This window comes from Rhinatrema bivittatum, chromosome 14 (assembly GCF_901001135.1).
Source record: "Rhinatrema bivittatum chromosome 14, aRhiBiv1.1, whole genome shotgun sequence".
Classification (NCBI taxonomy): Eukaryota; Metazoa; Chordata; class Amphibia; order Gymnophiona; family Rhinatrematidae; genus Rhinatrema; species Rhinatrema bivittatum.
This window is the reverse complement of record NC_042628.1, coordinates 22,238,562-22,262,211: the sequence shown is the minus strand read 5'-3', so window position 1 is coordinate 22,262,211 and position 23,650 is coordinate 22,238,562. Positions and strand designations below refer to the sequence as shown.

General features: G+C 38.5%; 1 protein-coding gene across 3 annotated transcripts in view; it reads right to left on the bottom strand.

Annotated features, from left to right (window-relative positions):
* SNX29 (sorting nexin 29) overlaps window positions 1-23,650 on the bottom strand; it is a 464,358-nt gene that overhangs the window by 178,538 nt on the left and 262,170 nt on the right. For all 3 annotated transcript variants that reach the window (XM_029577102.1, XM_029577103.1, XM_029577101.1), the window contains exon 18: window positions 18,505-18,586. In XM_029577102.1, the coding sequence (XP_029432962.1) occupies window positions 18,505-18,586 (82 nt within the window). The remainder of the gene's footprint in view (window positions 1-18,504; window positions 18,587-23,650) is intronic.

Genomic DNA, 23,650 nt, shown 5'->3' with positions numbered 1-23,650 from the left:
ATTCAGGCCCTGGTCGTTGCACATTTCAGTTATTGCAACGCTCTTTATGTGGGCTTAGCCCACAATGTGCTATATTGCTTGCAACTGGTCCAAATGCAGCAGCATGCTTACTCACTGGCAGAAGCATATGGGAAAATATCACACCTGTTTTAAAAGAATTACATTCTGTGTCAGTGAATTGGCATTCAAAATGTAAATACCCTGCCTGATATTCAAATTCTTAAATAACACTGGTCCATCTTATCATCTGTGCAAATTGACCTTTTATACCCCTAGGCATATATTGCATAATTAAGAGAAGGGTGTTTTGACATTTCCTTCTTTTAAAGATTACAGATTGGCTGTTATATGCAATAGAGATTTCTCTCGGATGGATCCTCTTTTTTGGAATCTGCTTTGAATAAGGATACCACAGTGTTGATAATCAGGAGACACTGTTTATGATGTGTGTATTGGAATTTTGTGTATTTTGTGGTAATTTTAACTTTGTGTGTTATTTTTTAGTATTGTGTTTATTTTATTGTTATTCTAATGTGTGTTTTATTTTATTTTATATGTATTTGATGTTATGATTTTTACATTTTCTCTTTTGCAGTTTGTATCTTACTTAAGCCCGGATTTTAAAAGCCCTGAGCATGTAAAAACCGGGGGTTACGTGCGTGGCTGGACCGTGCGCATGCCGAGCGCATTTTAGGAAGGGCCCAGCCATGCACATAACCCCAGTACGTGCAGATGAGCCGGGCCAGAAGAAAGGGGCCAGGGGCAGGGAGGGACAGGGGCAGGGAGGGACAGCCAGAAGTAGGCCGGTGTAGCCAGAAGCAGGCTGGTGTGCAGAATTTACTTCTGCTCCTGAGGAGAAGTATTAAAATTAAAAAATTGGCGATAGCTAGGATAGGTTTAGAGGTTGGGGAGGAGAGGGGAAATAGTAGGAAGGGTAGGGTTAGGGAAGTTCCCTCCCAGTTCGCACTGGTTTAGGCCCGATCGCGTTGCCGAATGTATTATTCTAAAATTCCCTCCCCTTGCACGTGGAGCAGGTCACCCTCCCACACATGCGCATGCATACATTAAAATCCGGCATGCATGTGTGCGCGGGAAACATTTTATAAAATATGCACACGTTATAAAATTGGCACGGCCATGTGCGCATGCCGGGAACCGCGTGCACATGGACACATGCATGCCTTTTAAAATCGACCCCTTAGAGTTTAGCAATATAAGGTATAATATATATGAAGTGGAGGAGTAGCCTAGTGGTTCGAACAGCAGTCAGTAATGCTCAAGACTCTTCCAAATTAAATGCAAAACCAGAAAGGCATAGAAGGAACGGTAACACTAAGATTTTCAGATCTCGAATTCCAGATGTAGAAACATTCTTTAGCAAAGTAATCAGATTAGACAGTGTTGAGAATGGTAGAAATTAAAATATTTGCTTGAAATATACACATTATTCCAGTAAAATAGTGTCTGCATAACTCTCTGCTGTTTAGTAAATGAAGCCTGTTATAGAGAGCATAATGGATGCATAATGCATTGAAGGGGCACTATATAATTCAAGGAAAATCATACAGTACCAGGAAAGTCAATGCATGAAACTGCCAGTCGGCCATTTTTTGGATTAGTGTCGCCTCAGTTCAGAACTTCATTATTACTTGTAAATATGCTGTCCTATTACAATTTTATAGATTTATGCTAAGCACTCCTCATACATACCTTAGATTCTGTCAACTAGAAGATCTGTCTGTTAGTTGTATGGGTTTCTGGCAGTTGTTTCAAAAGGGCATTGAGAAGGGGAAGCAGAGCTGGCACTGTGCAATTATTACACTATTCCTTAAACATGATTGTGCAATTTTTCATTTACATAAGCAAAGATAATAAAGTTCCACACCCCAAAGGAAATATGGGCACTTAAGCCAACACAGCAGGACACAAATGCACTTGAAATACAATAATCAGCGTGGCTTGTCTGATAAACCTGGCTTTTCAAGATTGATTCAATGAGGACAACTAAAAGTATATTTATTGAGCTAAACTTCTGATCAAAATTACATCTCGTCTCTAGCAGAAGTAACGTTATGTGGCAGGGGACCTTGGTGCACGCCTCTCTTGGCCAGGCTCTAAAACGCCCATGCCCAACACAGAAACGCACTTTTTGGAAGTTTTCGAGATGTGCGCACCTTGGCATTTACACACATATCTGGGCACTTTTTAAAAATGCGGTTGGCGTGTGCAAGTCCGACTTATTCATGCATTCCCTGACTGATACGCGCGCTGGGCTTTTAAAATCAACCTTAATGTGTTACACTGCTAGTCCCCAAAAGGAGGTGTACAGAAGCATTATGGGAAACAAAGAGAAAAATAAATTACAAAGAAATCCAGAGTTCTGCCATTACCCAGGAAATAAATGGCCGGATGCCACTAAATTATACAAAAAATTCCCCACTTTGAGGGGTTTATTACACAGTGGGCTGTTCGATCTTGTAAACACCTCTCAAGTTGACTTGGGTCAAAAAAAAAAAAAAAATTAAAAAACATGGGCAAGGGAGCCAGGAGGCGGGAATAAAGAGAAGAGGCACTTGGGCTCCTGCCTTCTGCACTTGAATTAACTGGGCTACTTCCCCATCCACTCACCCTGTTACTTTATGTTTTGACACGTCAGATAAGTAACAGTCACTCTGTTAGGAAGTTCAATTATCACATATTTGTCTTGTATTTATGATGTATTTCATGTATCCTACCAATTCATTGCTGCAACAGGGGCAAGTATCAAAACATAGCAGGGGAGGGGAAAATGCATAGGGAGGCCTAAGTTTCAGCAGCATCAGTTGTTGAAGGACACACAATGAATGGCTGCCTGGAGGCTGGCAGCCTAGTTGACATTGGGGAAGGCTGTCCAGTAAGCCTGGACCTAGGCTCACTCATATGACTCACTTTGCTTGGGGTTGACTTTGAGGTACAGTGCATTACATGTCAACACAAGGACCATTTACATAAATTAGTATTATTAACTCCCATGTAAGGGTTAATAATAGTAAAGTTGCAGCCTTTAATGCAGCTTTTAATTTTCCACTCGATACTGGTGTTAAGAGCATGCTTTTTGAGTAGTGCCTTGTCAAGGTCCTGATCAGTTGATGGTTACCCTGGTTACACTAGTTCTAGCTTAGTGACTGAAGATCACAAAGTCTACATTCATATTTATAGATAAGCCAAGCTTAAATTATCCAGGAAAGATAGGACACAACAAGGACTTTTCACTTAAATAATGTATGTCTTACATTCAAATAATAAAAAGGGGACAATAAATCTATCTAGTAATGTACTGCTTCAAAATCTCAATCATTTAAATCTGAATTAAAACATTTCTCCTGCTTACTGAAATGATCAAAGGTAAGTCATAGGGGCATTGCAAAAGCAAAAAAAAAAAAAAATTAATTCAGTAGATGTTTGATGTAAAACCTGAAGGCTAATGATCCCTTTAATCCAATATGTGCAGACAAAGGAACATTTCCATGTATGTCAAAAGCTTTTTTTATGGAAAGACGTAATACATGCGTAGAAATGATCCATTTCAATTAGCTAATACACAATTTGAAAAACAGCTTCCCAATTATATTCATTTTCTAAAAGACAAGGGCTACTTCTTGATGCAAGGACAATTATTTTAGTAACTTGATGCACAGGTTATTTTATCATTGTTTCGAAAAATCAATAATAAATTGTACTTTTACTTTATATGAAGTTAAATGTTACAAATGAGCTCTACAAAGCAACTACATATTTTCTTGCTATTGAAAATAACTCAATTCAGCAAATTTTTTTCCTAGGAGTATTTTTTAAAATAAATTGCTGAGTACCTGGCTCTAACAGCAACATTAGCTGATTAATCTAAATTATAGGAAGATGCATTTTCTCTTTGCACAAGAGTGTATTTGCTCTAGATCAGGGCTTCCCAAACCTAATCTTGGGACTCCACAGCAGTTTTCAGGATATCCACAATGAATATGCATGAGATATATATGTATATATTGAGTCTCCATGGCATGCAAATTTATCTCATGCATATTCATTGTGGATATCCTGTGGGGTCCCCAGGACAGGTTTGGGAACCCTGGCCTAGGGAGAAAGAAAAATACTAGAGGACAATGCATATTGGATACTAGAGAAGCAAATATGGAAAGGAGCCTTGTAAATAACAGCAACTACATTAATGCACAAAAATCATTGCCTTTCAAGATAAAATAATACAGCTCGGACCAGTACTAACTCATTGCTTGCAAATTAAATCTGGCACCTGACAAATGGCATAAAGCTACAGTTTATTTATTTAGGCAGCATTCTTGAAAGAAAATAAAATCCCAGACTTGCAGGCTCTAATGGTGGAAGCAGATCTGGACATTATTGCTGTTACAGAAACATGGTTCACAGAGTCACATTACTGGGATATAGTCATCCCTGGCTTTAACTTATTAAGGAAGGAGAGAGAAGACAGGAAAGTGGGAGGAGTCAGAAAAATATCCAAGCAATATTTCAATATCCAATCTTAAGTTTTTTTTTTTTATAAACCACAAAAGAACAGCAGCAGTCATCCTACCATGAATATTGGTTTTATTTTATTTCTCAAGTTTAAATCTATAATTTTACCATATTAGTTATAATTTTTGTATTTTATTTTTATTTGAATTTTATTTTATTATGTAGCAAATAATTTATGTTTTATATTGATTAATTTTCAAAATTTGTTTTATTGTAATGTTATATAGGTTTTATATATAAATTGTGCACACCGTTAAGACTGTTTTAGATTGACGGTATATAAAACAAATAAATAAAATAAATAAATAAATGAATAAAATAAAGTTATTAACCACTAAATATTTATACTACTACTAGGTGTTATCAATGAAACATCTGAAATAATGGTTAACAAAAAGTTATAAGCGATGTCTTTATTGTACTAACTTAATAAACTTCTGACTAGTGTTTGAGAGCTATACTTTCTTGATCCAGTCCAACATGCTCAATCTGCTTTGAACCGATAAAGTATTTAGCTAGTTCTCGAAAACTGAGATGTGCTTTAGTTAATCGAATGTATCACCTACAACTTTGGTTTACTTTATTTCTGCTTATCCAACATGGCAACCATGCTACTTTATTGAACATTTAGTAAAACAACAATGTATTGTCTGGTGGCTTAAGTGTCCACAAAACCAAACATTTCAGAGGGTAAACTTCTCTTGTCAAGTCCCACCAGGGGCTTGGGTTACCAGGAGCATGAACCAAGGAAGAAGCCCAGTAATTATTACTTTTTTACTTAAATATTACTTTTCCTCCAAAGCGTGTAGGGCTCTGCATAACCAGAACTACATTCCCACAGGGATTCATTTGTAACTAAGCAACTTTAAATTGGATGCTGCCTGCTGAAAAGCTTCTTTAATACTTCTACCTTGAGCAGATGGACTAATTTTCAAATGTAATATTCAATTTTTTAAAACTATCATGTAGGAGCAATGTATTTAGTCACAAAAATTGAGGAACAGAGACCATGTTAGGGATATATTGTGCTCTTTAGTCAATACTGTACAGTTTTGAATCTCATTTCCTTTAATATTGCACTCAAACTACACTAGAATTTCTGATATTGGTTAACAATTCACCATGAAAAGCATCAGTGATATTTAGTAGCCTCTGGTCTGCTGTATGTTAAATTAAGTAAGATTAGCTTATTTAAGTACTTCCAAAAAAAAGAAAAAAGTTTTTTTAAAGAACATAACTAAAAAGCTTTCTCAAGAAAACCCTTTATCAAGAAAGTTAAACATTTTTCTTTTTATAAAACATCAAATATTTCTTTTCTCTCCTACTGAGAGGACACTGCTTTGCTTTTATTCTACATAACAGTTCAGAAACTATGTACACTGTTTTGCACTCCATATTTTCTGATCAGTTTATTAAACTGCAAATATATGTTTATGTCTCACTCACCACAAGACTGTTGCTGCCAAAAAACATGAAATACACATATAAGAAGAGCATGGTACGACAGAGATATAGTGCTATATCATGGAGGCCTCTGGCTCGATGAGATGACAATACATAGGTCATTGGGCATTGATAGCCCACCCTACTTCAGCAGCGGCACCAGGGTCAGGTCCTCACGTTTAAGGGCTGGGAGATGTGACAACTGCAGGCAGTTCAACACTGGCCACTGCACATAGGTTCACTATGTGCAGTGGCACGCATCCAGTGACCCAGTGCTGAACGCCAAGAGATCAAAAGCAGCAGCCTTCTTACCCGTTGCACAGCGTTAATAGCCCTCACCCCGTCTCTGGTCAACACTGAAGCCGCAACGCCATGGCCCAGGCAAGTCATTGACAGAGACTTGGCCAGAACATTGTGTGGGAATACATTGCTTAGGAATTCGATAATTACTTGCAGTATGTCCCCGGCATGGAAAACAGTATAGTTTATTTATTTATGCATGTAGTTATATTACGCTTTTTGGCACTTCAAAGCGGATAACATTTATAGTTTATTGTCTTTCCTGCTTTAAGTGTGCCTTTCAGATACTTTGTTCCAAAGGTTGATCAGGTTGGCACCCCAGTATCCGCAGAGGTATGTCAACTTGGCCCTTGACGTTTGGTAGATGATCCTCCCTATTTAGAGCCCTAGGGTGTTGGCTGAGCAATTTAGCACATCATATGCTGGCTCCAGGCAGCAGTCATGAAGGTCAAGAATGAATCTTATGGAAACATTTAGGGTACCTCCTGAAGCATGGTTTCTTATCCCTGGGGTAAAGGCCAAAGCTAGATCAAACTAAATTTTTAAGGAAAGAAAATTTTCAACCTTACATTGAGATTCACAAAAAGAAATGACAAATGAGAAATAAACAAATACAAAATGAGAAATACAAATATGATACCGTAAAAACATGACAAGAAGCTTTGGAAAAGAGCAAACAAATTTTGCATCCTTTCACCCAAACGGAAGAAAGAAGATTAGGAGACAACACATGCTCAGAAAGATTCACTTGGTCTTTCTGAGCTCTAAAGATAGCTTCTTCCTTCTTGGTGCCGTCAGATGGTATCAGCCCACTTGTGTGGCTAATTATGTCCTGCTTGACTATGGAGAAACACTGATACACTTGAATGATAAGTGCAAGGAAGTTGCAGAATACAAGAGTTTCATAAATCAACAAATAAATAAAGAGATGACCACAAAGGATTCATCTCTAAGAGAAGGCTCGCACCAGGAAAAGCCTTAAAGAAAACAGGGAACCAGAGACCAGGGAATTGACTAGTTACATTAAAACATTGTCAAATAAGGAAAACACAACTAGCAGAGAGGACAAAAGATTTATGGCCATTTTCGATCTTTTTGGTTTGCTGAAGACTTATTACCTTGCTATAACATGTGCCACTGACAAGAAGGCAATGACAATGGCATGTAATAAATACCAAGACGACAACCAATCATGCGATTATGAAATGATGTAGAAAAAGAGAGAACTTCTACAGACTAAAAGGTGTACCTTAGTATATTTAGGTTGAAGATGTCAACAAGAGTCTCAAATGATAAATTCCTTGATTACTTTCAATATTCTGTTTATTGTATTTTCTCAAATATGTATATTCAGGTAACAAAAAAAAAAGAATCAAATAAATTAAATGCTGCAAGAAAGCAGTTAGATAACTATATCAGCTGTTACAGATGATAGTAATCCCCTACCTGGAGACAGTATTGTAGTTAATGACCAGTTTAGAGGAGAAGATTGAACATGAAGATGATGAAGGAATTTAAATTAGACAGGGTACCAATTGATAACAAATGCTCTGTCCAGAAGAAATGATTGCTAATACAGACAAAATATTGTTGCAATTAAAAGGTTATTTTAAAGATGAGAAAGGACATTTTTAGGTGATTAACAATTTGTGTTCCAACCAACTTGCTTGATATCAAACTGTATAAATACAGCATCAGGTATAAGTCATAAAAACAGAATTATGTAGCAGAATGGTTCAATTATTCAAAAATAATGCATTAGTAACCAAAAGTTACTGTATTGGCCCGATTATAAGATAACCTTCAATATAAGAAAGTATTTTTATATGCAAAGCCAATACAGTATTATCCTTCCTCTGCCTTAGAAGGACTAGAAGAGTTAGGTATAAGTTGAAAAATGAATTAAACTGCCACCAGGAGCTGCAATGTTTGACTCTAGTGGGCTGGGTTCTACTAGAGTACTTGAGCTGAGGGCTTTGACCCTGATGGGATGGCCTTCTCCAGGAGGCTTAAAGCAGCAGTCTTTGGCAGTCAGTGCTTAGCTCTCATTATAGGACAAGGTAGGTTTTTTTTTGTCATGCACAATATATCGCGACACGCCTTGAGCATAGGGAAAGGCATGAAGGAATAATAAGAATAATTTTATTTTAAATCCCCCATCTTATAACTGACCTAATATGGTACTAGCCATGAAAATCTAATGTCTAACTAATCTCCTTAAACTTACATAATGGCTTGTCTAAGTTTCAAACTCTGCAGCAATCCTTTAGAAAGATCACAAGGCTAAAACAGTGGACAGTCATGATAATAAGTTGCATTTCTAAATGCTTGCCAGATTCAAATTCCTTTCAGATTGAGTCTAACAACCCACTACTCCCTGCTTTTCAGGATGCTGTCCTTGATTTTTCTGTGAAAAATGAGAAGCATGTTCAATACTCAATCTTCACAAACATCCACAGCTCTTTTTGCTAACCAAACACTGCAGCACTGCACTACAATTTTCTTTTCTTGTGTGCTTAGGAGGAAAACATGAGCAATAGCGTAAACTACTGCAGCATGAAGATTAAATCCAGAGCAGTTTGGGAATACAGGCTCTGTATCTGGTGCTCCATAAATAGGAAGATCATTACCAAGTATATCATTTTTCATATACAGAGGTTTAATGCAGAGAAGCAAGGTATCAGTTACAGGCATCGATAATGCAAAAAAGAAAAACTGCATGGAAAAATGAAGGTTGTGTTTGTTATATCCAACATGTAGAAAAGAAAAACGTTCTTGAACAGGTATATATTTTATGTTATGTAGAGGTCCATATTGAATAGGCCGGGTAGTAGACAAGTTAACTGGCAAATGTTAGCTGGATAACTTGTCCCATATATTCAGCAGGAGAAACGTCCCGCTGAATATACCAACCTAAATATATCCAGCTACATACAGCCAGATAACAAAAAACCTTACCGGCTATGTTTGAATATAGCCAGTTAGATTTTGAAGTTATGTGGCCTTGTGTGGCTGGAAAACTAGTTACTTAAGCCCAAATTTTCAAAGCCCAGTGCGTGCAAAAAGCGCGGGATATGCACGTGGCCGAGCCGTGTGTGCGCCGAGCACATTTAAAAAATGGCCCAGCCAAGTGTGTATCTTCCAATACAGGAACTTACTCCTGCTCGGAGGAGCAGGTAAGGGGTCAGGGAGGAGAGGGGAAAAATGAGGAAGGCTAGGTAAGGGGATAGGAAAGTTCCCTCCCACACCGCTTCTTAATTGGAGCAGACTGGGAGAAAACTGGTGTAGGCCTGATCGCGTTGCCGCACATTTTTTTTTTTCAAATCCCCCCCCCCCTTGCGTGCGTGAGACTCCACCCACCCGCAATGTACGTGGGGGGGGGTTTATAAAATCACCATGCGCACATGGACGCTCGCACTGGCCTTTGAAAATCTACCCCTTAATCGTATATCTTCAAAGCTATTCAGTTAAGTATAGATCTGTAAAAGGAAAAAATAAAATATATAAAGTGGTCTGTGGCCCATTTCTCTAGGTCCCTTCTCCAAATTGTAGCTGAGGTCCTGTTGGCCTTGCATCTGCCACCCCTCAAATCCTGTAAAGTATGATTACATGTCTCAGCCCACCATTTCCATTACCAATTTAAAAAATCCGCAAATTCCCCACCCATCCAAGGTTTACGATCTAGCCAGTATGTACACACCTACCCCAGACCCCTCACCCATCCATGACAGTAACTAAGATAGCCGTATATATTCAGCTGCGCAACCACAACCCTGAATACACATGCCTAGTTAGCTGGATATGTTTATTCAGCTAACAAGCCAAGCTGCTTAGCAGCTGAATATTGCCCCCAATGAGAACATATCTTTATCCTAAATTATCATGCAACACACAAATCATATCTAACTGTAACTGAATAGCTAATGCGGGTCTAATGCTTATGTAAATACATACCCAGCCATAATTGTATATGTAATTGAACTGCAACAGAATAGCCAGCTGTAGAAACCATCAGCTGTATCAGTGGTGGTGACCACCCTTACAGTATTAAACAATAACACTGTGTACACATTTGTATCATGCATGCATAGAAAAGAACAAAGTATTTTTTTATCATTCTATTCTATCACAGCTTACAGCTAATTCTTGCTAAAATCTTAAAGCCATATTCAGTACAGGATTAATCTCATTCTACGCCTTTAGCACAACAATTGATCAAATGGAAGAAGCTGGGAAGTAAAGGCTGATGTTTATCTGGCTGAAAAATATGAGAGCATTTTAATTTCCTGCTCTCATCAGATTATGACATCCCAGATCATACATGGGATACTCTTAGGCACTTTACCATAGAGAAATAAAGTCAATGGATTAGCAGATTAATGTTCACTTTAGAATAGCCATCATTTGGTCACAATACTTGGTTTTAAATTTTAAAATAATTTAATTTAGTTTTGGTTTATTAAAACTTAATTGCCTTTCTGAAGTGATAAAGCAATTTACCATAAGAATCAAATAATTAAGCAAACAAGTACAAAAGCCTCAAACATAAGTAATAATAAACAAATACATTAAAATAAAGTAACTAAACTGAGACAAGTTTAAAACTGAGAAGAGGCAAAAATGGAAAAAAATAATTCTAAGCCCAAACAATTTTTCTCTTTCCTATTTATTTATTTAGATTTCATATAATCACCTCATGGCAACCCCTAGGCAGTTTAGAATAAAAATTATATACAGCATAAAAACAAAAATCATCAAATGCAACAATAAAATATAAAATTTGTGCAAAATAGTACAGCAAATAAAACAAGAACCTTCTTCCAAACTAGTGAGTTAGTATGTACACGAGGTCAATATTTAAATGATCTAGCCATCTAGATCATTTAAATATTGACCTCATATTGATCACTCTGAAAACTGCATGGGGATGAGTGGCTAAATTTAGCCACTCTAAAAGTAGAAAGCCCTGAGGATGGAATTTGTTCATGGGAGGAAATTTAGAAACCTCTCAAAAGACACAAATCTCCAAATGTCTCTTCCCACACCCCATCTCAATCGTCCAAGTTTACAAATATATCACAGTAGGTGGCACCACTTGGCAGTGGGCTACAGTGCTGGCAGCAGAGGTCTCATATCCCACCTGCGGTAAAGATGGGGACACTCTGGAATCTTAAGCAGAAAGTTGGTCTGGGAAAGGGGTTGAGAAGCTTTAGCCAAGAGGAAATATTTGGAATTTTGGTTGATTGAGAGGGGTTCTGAGGGAAACCTCTGGAATCTTTAGTGATCACGAGAGGGTTCCAAAGGGAGACAATTGGAACCTTTAGTCATTGGTATGGAAATCTAAGGAGAAGGTGGCATTTTGAAACCTCAACGATTGAAAATGAGATGGGAGGAAATGGCATTTTGAAGATGGAGCTGAGTGGAGGGGTATTGGGGGGCTATAAGGGGATTGGGTTGCCAAACAGAGGAAGAGGGGGTATCAGAAACTGCAAGAGGGCTGATCTACAGAGGTGCTGGGGAGAGGGGTATTATTTGTCCAATCAGAGTAAATTTTCAGAGTCTCAGCAGCTATATTATACCCAGCTAACAAGTGTAGATTTGAAAATACAATCTGTGCGCACTATTTTCTAATCTCATCCAAAACATGCCCACCAGTAATATCTTTCCCTAAATGGCTAAGTTGCAGCTGAAAATTGTCCTAAAAATATACAGGTAAAACTAGTCAGATATCTCAGCTGCTCAGCTATGTGCGATAAAATATATTCCTTTGATATTTACTTCTTGTCAAACACTCATGAAACTATACCATTATGCGCTTTTATTTTTGACCTCTAACACAAGTAGTTGTAAACGAAATGTGGTACCATTGAGAAAAACATGTGTATTTTAAAACTTTCTCTAATAACATGACAAATCAAGCAATAGGGGTTAGTTGCTAAATTTAACTTTTGACCTAGAATAAAACACACCATAATTCTTGTCATAGAATAAAAAAAGACACTGAACAGCTGGGTGTTCGATATCTAGAGAACATATTAAAATGTATATTCAGTATTCGTGATGGTTTCAAAATTGACTTAATGGCATATGCTGTAAAGGTTTTGTTCCAACGTGAAGATCCCCAACTGTCTTTAGGCAGAAAGTCTGATGCCGAACTAAATGCTTATTGGCTACATGATTGTACTATCTTTAAAGATTTCTATCATGCTCTACTGAGCATTTATAAAATGAAAAAGTCCTGATGTTTCTGCATAGATAAGTTTAAATGCTGAAACTAATTATACCCAGTGGGACAGAAACCAGAACAAGATTCAGCATAACTTCTGCAAGATGAGAGAAGTGGCAATACTGGACATAAATAAAAAGATGCAAAGAGTGGGATCAATGAGCTAATACTTTAAATTTGTGAGCATTCACTAAACTCCCTGGCAGTCTTTGTAAGGGTGACGCAAGACCACGCTTACAATGAGCATCAAATGGGTATCTATGTTATTATCAATACCATACAAATATTTTACTCTGTGAACTCTGCATATACAGAGGGTGGTTTTCAAAGCGATTTATTCAGATAAATAGCCTTTACCAGTGTAAACTGCATGGCTGAAAACTGCCCTCCTTTATTCCACCGAAAGTTTGTTTAAGCTTTCACTATAGGGTAAAGTAAGGAACATTTCAGTAATGGGAGGTTCCAAGAGTATAAACTATTTTTTATTTAATTTTCCTGGCCCATCGCAAAAAGGGCGGGTCTCTGTCTAAAATGATTAAAGCTGTCTCCATGAGGCACTAGGGAGAGTCATTGGCTGAGAGGAGCAAATGATAGGCAGAGGGCTACTGTATTGTAATGCCAATTTTTAAAAAGGACTCTTGGGTGATCCCGGAAACTAAGACCAGTGAGGTTGACATTGGTGCCAGACTAAATGATAGAAGCTAATCTTAAAAACAAATTAATTGATCACATAGATAGGCATGGATTAATGGGGAAGAAGCCACATGGTTTTAGCAAAGAGAAATCACCTTACTAATCTTTAACAATTTTTTGAAGGTGTAAATAAACATATAGATAAAGATGAGCCAGTTGACACAGTGTATTTAGATTTCCAGAGGGCATTTGACAAAGTCTCCCATATGAAACTCCTTAGGAAAATACAAAGTCATGGGATAGAAGTATCCTACAGTGTCCTTCAGTGGATTGGTAACTGTTTAAAAGACCAGAAACAGAGGGTAAGACTAAATGGTCAGTTTTCCAAATAGAGAAAGGTCATTAGTGGAGTACCACAAACATTAGTACTGGGATCTGTGCTGTTTAACATAATCAAAAATGATCTGGAAAAAGGAACGACAAGTAAGGTGATCAGATCTACAGATGACATAATTATTCCAAATTGTTAAAATGGCAGCTAATTCTAAGGAACTACAGAAGGACCTTGTGAGAGACTAGGACATTGGGTATTTGAATGGCGGATGAAAGTTAATGTGGAAAAGAGAAAAGTGAATCACATAGGGAAAAATAATCCCAGCAGAATGTTGGGTCCTGTATTGGGAGTCACCACCTTGGAAACTTTATGGACAACACACTGAAATCCTTGGCTCAGTGTGTAGTGGCAGTCAAAAAAGCAGGTAGAATGTTAGAAATGATTTGAAAAGGAATTGGGAATAAAATATGTTGCTTCTTTATTGATGCATGGTGTGACAGCACCGTGAGTATTCTCTACAGTTCTGGTTGCCCATCTCAAAAAAGGCATAGCAAAGCTAGAAAAACTGCAGATGGCCACAAAAGTGATAAAGGGCATGGAATAGCTCCTCTACGAAGAGAGGCTACGCAGGTCAGGTCTCTTCAGCTTGGAAAAGAGAGGGCTGAAAGAGGACATGATGGAAGTTTATAAAATCATGAACTGGGTGGAAGTGGTAAATAAAAGACAGTCATTTACTCTTTCAAATAATAATACAACATGGGGACACTATGAAACCAACAAGCAACAGATTTAAAAGAAATTGAAGACCGTACTCTTTCACTCAGCACACAATCAAGCTGTGGAACCTTTTGCTGGGTTACATGGTAAAGGTGATTAGCATAGCGGGTTTAAGAGAGGTTTGGACAAGTACCTGGGAGAAAAGTCCATAACACATTAAGGCCGATACAGTACAGTGCACTCTGACGGAGCACACTGTTAACCTGCCCTTGGACGTGCGTTTTCCCTTACCCCTTATTCAGTAAGGGGAGGAAAACATGCGATACAGTAAGTAAAATGTGCAGCCAAGCCACACATTTTACTTTAAGAAATTAATATTTAGACACTACCCAAAGGTAGGCGCTAGTTTCTGCCGGCACCAGGAAAGTGCACAGAAAAGCAGTAAAAACTGCTTTTCTGTGCACCCTCCGACTTAATATCATGGCAATATTAAGTCGGAGGTCCCGAAGAGTAAAAAAAAGTTTTAAAAAAAAATTTAAAAATGGGCCGGCAAAATTGAGCGTCCGGTTTCCAAGCCCGTGGCTGTCAGCGGGCTCAAGAACCGACGCCGGCAAAATTGAGCGTCGGCTGTCAAACCCGCTGACAGCCGCCACTCCAGTCTAAAAGGAGGCGCTAGGGATGCACTAGTGTCCCTAGCGCCTCCTTTTGCCCGTTTCTACCGCACCACCTAATTTAAATACTGTATCGCGTGCACAGGCGAGTGGCCTGTGCGCGCGCCAGGAGAGCGGGCGTTCGTCCGCTCTCCCGCGGACTTTACTGAATCGGCCCGATTATTAGCCAGGGAGACCAAAGAAAGCTCTTACTATCTTTGGAAGTGACTAACAAGAAAAAGATCTATCTCTAGGGATTTGCTGAATACTTGTGACCTGGACTGATCACCATCAGACAGGATGCAGGGCTCAATGGACCTTAGTCTGACCCAGCACAGAATTTCTTAGGATCGTATATACTCGCCAGTCTCCTAGAGAGAAAAGAGAGATTTCCTCCCTCTACTTTTGGGTTTCCCTGTCTGCAGTGTTTCAAGGTTGACATGAGTAAGAGGAGGGACACCTCTACAATAGCTTTCTGGAAACTGACATAACCCTAGTTCACTGGAAAGGAAGACTGATTGTAACACTCAGGTATAGAAATAATGTTTGTTATTTGAGAAGAAACACAGTTCCAGGTTTAGACCAGTTTCTGGGGAGAAAAGGAACATGGAGAACAATCAGAAATCCAATTCCCACCTGTATCACTCAAGCAGTATGAGAAATTAACTTCTTGTGATTTTTCTCAACTAACTACTTAGGACTGTCGCTCTATTGGTCTTTTGGACTTCTGCACTGCTTCACTTAATTTTTAAACATCAGTGAAGGATGCTTTGTTTTGGAAAACAACATGATGTGTGTTTATTGAAAAATAAGTGTGATCCCCTTGGGCCTTATAATTTTGCTGTCCCTCCCAGAAAATCCTGATCCGGACCTATAGCCAGTTTTTCCCCTCATCTGCAGCATCTGAAAATGGTCCCTTGCCTTCTTCAGGGAATGCTCTGTAAAAGGGGCACCTTTTCATGAAGGAAAATTAAACAAAACTGAAAACATCTCTCTGAAGACCATAGCATAAAATAACTTCAGCAGGAAAGCATATATAAATATCTATGAAGTTGCAACAATTCAGCACAAGTTATAGACATAAAAAACAGTAAAGAATACTATAGGAGACTGAAAATGATTTTGAAAAGTGCTTTAACAAATGAAATAAGATGTAAACTATCAATCAACTTGCAATTCCCATATTCTTTTATAATTTTGGGATAAAGATCTTATAGGCCTTCAAGCACACCTGACAGCATATAAAGATCCCAGTACTCAAAAAGTGCTTAAGTAGAAAAGTGGATGGCCAAAATTGATCTCCATTCTTAAGCTTGGATGATTTTTTTGGTGACTGGAAAGAATGAGAATACATTTTTTTTAAATGTATATCCTGCCTTTCATGATACTTCAAAGTGGATTACATTCAGCTACTGTTGATAGAATCTAACAGCACATGAGGAGAAAGATACAAAATAATTCACAAAACAATAGAAAAGCAAACTCTTTAACGAATCTGACCAGCAAACAAGGATAACCAACTGGCAAAAACAGAGAGTGGATAAAAAAATAAAAGAGTTGCTTCAGAAATCCCACTTGGATCAATACCGATTCAGGATCGGCTAAGGACAAGTGAGCTTAAGCCTAGACATGTGAGATTGATAACTGGAGCACAGGATAGTGGATTACAGATAAGCTGGTTCACAGCCAGCATAGAAAATGAAAGGTAAAACAGATAAATGCAGATTCTGTAAAACAAATCTAGAAACAGTTACACACCTCGTTGCTGGATGTCTTGTGCCAATGACAGAAAGGCAGAATAAGATGGCACAGCTTATCCAGTGGAAGCGGTGTAAAAATAATATCGTCACTGAGATCAGGACCCCAAGACAACTGTTGAGAATGAAGAAGCTGTGATCACCTGGGCCATTCCTATTCCAACAGATAAAATGCTTGATGCAAGAACACTAGATATTTTTTTTTTTAATTATTTTTGCCTTGTTATAAATTGAACTTGTGAACCGTTTTGGTCGGATACTCTCCGTGAAAATCGGTATATAAAAGTTTTTAAATAAATAAAATAAATAAATATTGTGGTAAAGCAGAAAAGCAAAAGCACAGCATTGCTGATAGAAGCATCAGTATCAAGTGAATATTCTGTGCATTGTTTGGAGGGAAAGAATAATGCAATCAGAGAGCAAAAAAAATATAATAATAATAATAATGGCAGAAAGATACAGAAACTGCCTTAAATGTATTGGGTACCTCTGGCCTGATTGAAAAGAACTTCCAGGCATATCTAGACATGTCGCCTGTACAAAGTACATCGTATGGACTCTGAAAAATCTCTCTTCAACATAATGCAAGAATCATGGAAGGAACGTGCAGCAAATCTGAGAGACTTGCGAACATACTCGGCATACCCTGGGCTTTTGACTGAGGATCATTCCTGCCAATATCTCTATTCGGAGATATTACTCCATGAGCGGGCCTGCAGTGTTGTCAATGCTTAACAATCGCTATGCATCACTGAGGGAGAAAAGAAAAAAGTACATTTTTCTCAACAAGTTGTGGTGACCTGGTTATATAACATCTAGACCAAATCTTAGCAAGGCAACCACTGGGGAATACAAAAAACAGTGACAGAATTCAAAAGGTCAAGGGAGAAGCAGAGAGAATCCCTAGTGGCAAGAGGACAGAAATGAAGCACTAGGGTAACCTGTAGTAACGTTTTTGTATGGAAGCAACCTGTGCAGTGCAGCAGTTATAATCCTGAACAAGAAGGCGAGAGGGTAACCTGCATGGAGTGGCAGTTACAACCCTGAAGAAGGTAAGGGATTGGTAAAACCCTGTATACCTGCCGGGCGGATTAGATGGACTATTTTCATTTTGGTCTTTATCTACCATTATCTGCTATGTTACGGACACTTTTAGCCACATTTGAGGGAGGCAGTCACAGGGATGTGTTTTGGGCAGGATTAGAAAACAGCACAGATAGATTGTATTTTCAATTGTATCTGCGCTATATTCCTTGAGAAATCAACCCGGACAAAAGGCAAATGCAAAGTCCACAGGTACTTTGTGCCGTTGGCAAGTTCCAAAGGGAAGAAGCATTTGAGTACTTTCCCTTTGAAATGTAATGGCAAGTGCGGACTTTGCAGCAAAGCAGACACTTTGAAAATTGCCCCCAAGTCTTTGCTGGAAATTTGTTTGCTGAGCCCTGTAATCTCTTTAAGTACCTATCAAATAATTAGAAAATCAAAAAAAAAATCAAAAACAAGAAAGAAAACAAACAAGAGTCCTCATCTGGTGTACCAATGTTTGAGAAGATATTTTTGCAAATAAGAATGAAACTTGGCTGCTCTTTGTACGAAAGCTATTGATGAACAACGAAATCACGTATTCTCCGGAAGTTATGAACAAAGTGCATATCAAGAAAGTGCTTTCAAAAGTAAAGGCCTACTTTTCACTATAGCCCAAGGCAATCAACGAAAGTTATAATACTTACAAACTAATCATCTTTAAATAATCAAAGAACCTGCAGATACTGTCTGAGAGACTGGCTACAGAGAAGTGGAATTCTTGCTTGTGTGAGGAACTGTTCATTGTTAACTGTCTGTCATAGCGTTCAGTATTCTTGCACTGACAATATCCGCCTTGCAGTGGCTCTTTCTGAAGCTAAAGGTTCTCACCTGATACACATGAAAGGCACTTCCAGCTTTGCCACGAAGAAAGACAGATGGAATCCAAACATTTATGAGGGCACGATGTGATCTGCCAAAAGAATAATTTTAAATAAATAATAGTTACAGTGGCATATTCAGAAGCACAAAACTAAAATAAGATTTCTTGATGAACTGTGGAAATAAAGCTCAAAACACCAAGTTGTGGATGATATTTTTTTTTATTGGACTAACAATACATTTGTGGCTAGCTATCCAGGGCTAATGAATATTCCCCTTCATGAGGTCAGTACAAAATGAGTTACAGATGTTACCCAAATATACGAGTAAACTACAGATTGAAAGACAGTGGTAGTGTTTGTTTTCAAAGGTGGAAATAGTTGTAAAGGAATGGTGGAGGGATGTGTTTGGAAAGGATTCAGAAAACAAGAGGGCGATAAAAAGCATAATTAGGAGCTATAGGAAGACCATGTCTGGATGAGGAAACCAGTAACTCTGATAAATTTGTCTTCATTCGTTTCAAAAGGCTCAATCATTTTAATTTTGAATGCCCTATATTCTTGGATAGTTTGATTTATCCTTTTAGTATCTGGATTGTAAGATCATTGATGTAGTGGTCTGGCCTGGAAAAATGTTCCTTCACTGGGAGTGTCAGTTTGCTCTTCTCTCTGTTTCTCATGAGTCTAAACTTCTAACCCAATTCACTAATTCAGCTTTTCTCTTCATATTTTCTGCATTGGATAATGCATGCTACATTAATAGAGGACAGCATGAATGTGAACACCTTATGTTAAATGTCTTTCCCATGTGGGTATCTGTGGGGTCCTGTGCTGGCACAGTCTGAAGGTTGGTATGCAGGGTTTTGTGCCATTTTCTTCTTTTGCAGTTTATTTGAAGCTTATGTTTTGCTTGCTTTTGTTTCACATTAGGTAAATGCTGGCATGGATGAACTGAAGGAGCAGGGAATATTTTTTTCAGCGATTCATCCTCCAGTAGTAGTGGTTGTAAGTCTCTTATAATTTATCTTAGTTTTTCCAGCACCAAGTTCTATATTACAACAAGGAGTACCTGCTTTCTGGTTCTTCACTTTGTACTATACTAGGTTTTCTTTAGACTTTTAAGTGAAGATGCAGTTTGCTTGCAGATGATTTTAGGGTCATAACTTTTCATTGTAAGTATTCGTTTAGTATTTTGAGGCATTACTCCCTGTCTTTTGGTTCAAAGCCTTGAAAACACACCACTGTAAAGCAACCTATAATTTACTTATAAATTCAGTAGTCATCATCATCCATAGCTCATTCTGCATTGCCTTAATGAAGGGAGTATCCCACTCAAAAGCTAAGTCACAAATGTATTTAGTTCATTAAAAAGATATTGCCTACACGATGTTTAGTAACTTTTATTTCTATGAAGCCAAGTGGACTAATATAGCACTACTTTATGCATTGATAAACAGTGAGTTGGCTTTGGTAACAAAAAAAAAACCTCTCAGATCATCTCTATTAAATGTATTTGCTTTGCTGGCAGCAAAAATGGCATTAGAAAAGATGGCAGATGAACAGATTAAACATTCTGATGCAGCTATAATGGACACAGAGAAAATGAGATTCCAGTTAACAGATCAACAAAAGAACCATCCAAAGAGGATGCTGTGCATAAGCTTTGAAGATGATATACACTCCTTCTAGATCACATCTGAAGGAAGGACCTATGCAGTCAAAGCTCACATACATCATCTTTGGATAATTCTTATGTTGATCCAGTAAAAGATATTGCAATCTGCAAAAGGCTTCTATTAGTATCGGTTATAGTTTTGTATCAATTTTAAGGTAACTTGGAATCAAAAACTTTAAGCAAGCACTACAATGACAGCTCAGGGGTAGGCAACTCTGGTCCTCGTGTGCTACAAAACAGTCTGGTTTTCAGGATGTCTACAATAAATATTCACGACATTTATTTGCATGCACTGCCTTCTTTATTTTGAAATATATCTCATGCATATTCATTGTGCATATCCTGAAAAACAGCCCTGTTTGAAACACTAGATGACCAGTGTTGCCTACCCCTAATTAAATTAAAAATCATATTTATTTATTTAAAAAAATTTCTATACCGTCATTAAGTTAAATACCATCACAACGGTTTCCAAACTACTTTTCTGTACATTGTGAATATAGCAAAATGCTTTGGAAGCAAGAACAACAGAAAAAAAAAGGCATGGTGCTGGACCAGGTGCGCAGACGCCATGGATAACCTGGTGAAGCCTGGGGGTCCGACTCATCTCACCCGGGTTTCCAGGCAGTGGAGGATGGAGCAGCAAGTCAGTAGGACTGAGCCAGGCCTTGTGAGGCACGATGATGTCACTGGGGACAACAGCACCTCAGCCACATCATCGGGGAAAAGGGGCAATAGCTCAGATGGGGAGGGTCAGATGTGGCTAGGAGGAACAGGACTGGCAGGGAAGGCCGCAAATGAGCGGAGGAGGAGCATAGTAATATAGTAGCATACGTAACATTGTAATGACAGCAGAAAAGGACCAAATGATCAATCCAGTCTGCCAGTAAGCTTTTTCTAGTAGCATCTGCCTTGCCATGCAGGTTATCCCCATGTTTCTCTTAAGGGTAGTACCTGCTGCTCCGTGCAGTTATCCCCAAAGCCTTATGATAAGGGCAGTAATGCTTACAATTGAAACCAAGCAACTGTCAAATCCATAAAAAATTACTGCTAGCAACATTTTTACTGGGTGAGGAGCCTTCTTGAAAATTCAGACAGTGCTGATTGGCGTGCTTTTTTTTTTTTTTTTTATTTTGGCTGTAGGAGCAGTCCTGTGCTTCTTCCCTTGGGTCTGCATACGACTACCACAGACTGTATAAGCTGGGGCCCGCTTTGATTGCCTGAGTCCAACTCCCCATTTTTCCCTCCCTCCCAAGGGGTCAGCGATGTTGCAGTTGCACCGAAAGCATCAAGGCTTCTGTTTATAGAGTAGCAACTTCCATTCCATGCAGGTTACCCCCACCCCATGCACCCTTTTCTTTTTTTTTTCTGTCACATTTATACTGTTGGGTCTGCCATCAGGTGTGGCCCCAGTACAGCATCAGACCGGATGCCCCTGTCCGTTAGGGCAGTCTGCTTGCTTGCGCTTGGCACTCTGATCGATAATGTTCAATGGAGGGGCCTCTCAGAAGGACAGGGCTTTGCTTGCCAGCAGCGAGAGTCCAGGGTCCAGAGGTGATATAACACGTGCAATTTCTATACCTTCTGTCCCGATAAGATCTTTCTTGCCGCTCAAGTACTTGGGTATTATTACTGTATTGCCCTTTACTGTTATAATAAAGCTGCATTATTATTATTATTATTATCCATTATTATGTGGTTGACTGTGGTGTACTGAGTGCTGTGCTTGTTATGACTGGGTGTGCTGGCCCCCCCTCCCACGATGGCCTAGTCGCGACTGCCCAAACAACATTTAAACAGGTTGTCTCCAAACTTGTTTAGTTTAAAAAAAATTATTTTCAGATTCCTATAAGCTTATTTAATAATACAGATTAGCAATGTTAGCTATTGGCAGATTGATAGATAACTGTGACAGGGAGCCTAAGGGTTTAACATACTACGAGCTCTGATGCTACAGGCAATAAATAGTAGGAAAGTGAAAATCAGACTCAGGGAGGCCTCTATCATTATTCCTACTGCCTAACAAGAATGGGTCACTTGCACGGAATTATGGGAAGTGGGTGGATTTAGAACTCCCCGGCACCTGTGGTCAGGTGAACTGTATCACTAATTCAAAAATGACTTAAAAAAAAAACCAAAACAGAAGCTTCTGTATTGAGAGAGACAGAGACAGAAAGCAGAGGGCTTGCTGACTTCTACAAGACCAGAGAGAGAGAGAGAGAGATTGCTTTGGTAAAAAAAGAATAGCACTGTAGTTGACTCCTCACACTTGCTACCAAGGTAGCAGACTCTGCTACCTTGAGTTTTGTTTCAATGTTTCCTGTGGGAAAAAAACAAACAAAAAAAAAACCCAGCAAAAGCTGTTAAACACAAGCAGTTGACAGCAACCCAAAGCTGAATTCCAGGTCAATAAGACCACAGTCTTGCTTCTAAGAGGACAACTTTACTAAGGCAAGACTTGGATTTTTAATTCCTTGAATAAACGAATGAAGGGATAAGAATGCCTGTTTTTGCCTCTGTCAGGAGGCTAGAGTTATTTAAAGGGACAGCGTTCCAAACCTTTGTTTTTTAGCTTTAATAAAGTGTGCTAAAAAGCATTTAAACTTTATTCAATATGAAGCACCTCCCTGATATCACTTGTTCCCTTCCCAGTCAGCCTTATATGGCGATTTGTTGTGCATAAAAACAAAAACCCAATACATTTGAATTCATTCAGTTACATTTTCAGACATACTGATATTTTTTCACATTTTAGAAGGGTTTCATGTGGATTTTGAGGATTTTACTAAGCCATTATATCTGGGGGAAAAACTGAAGACTAAAAGCAGCCCTCTCCCTCTGCGAGTCAAAGCACCTGTGCCGTTTTACAGCATGGTTACTTTTACCTCCATCACAAGGGGCCAGGGGGAGGACACAGCTGGCAGACAATGTGCAGGGATTTCCATTTTGAAATCCCCCTGGGTTATTTATGATATGGACTTTGCATCTGCTGCAAAGCAGGTGTAAAGTAGTAGCCTTGGCGATGGCTGGCCAGCCTTTCAAACACACACACCAGAGGGAGTTTCCATTTGAACGTGTGCTGCTTTTAAAATTGGCCCCTAAAAGTAAAATACTATATTTTCAGCACTATGCTTTATATTTTTTTTCAGATAAACACACATGCCCCATGCCAGCCTCTCAAACCTGATGTTTGTATTGCTGCTAATTACATTATGGAACAACTATTACATTATGCAAGGGGGAAAAACACTGAGTTATAATTCTAAAGACAACATAATCAACAGCTAGGAGCATAATTGTATTTGATTGCATCTGCTTTAAAATGGCTACTTTGTTTTATCAGCTATAAAAAAATACAAAAAAAGAATGACCCTTATTCCAAGGGATAAATGATTGATGCTTCTAGAATTATAGGCATGTCCATTAGAGGCAGGTTTTCACTTTTTTTTTTTTTTTTTTAGTGCAGTTTGTATCAGTCTCC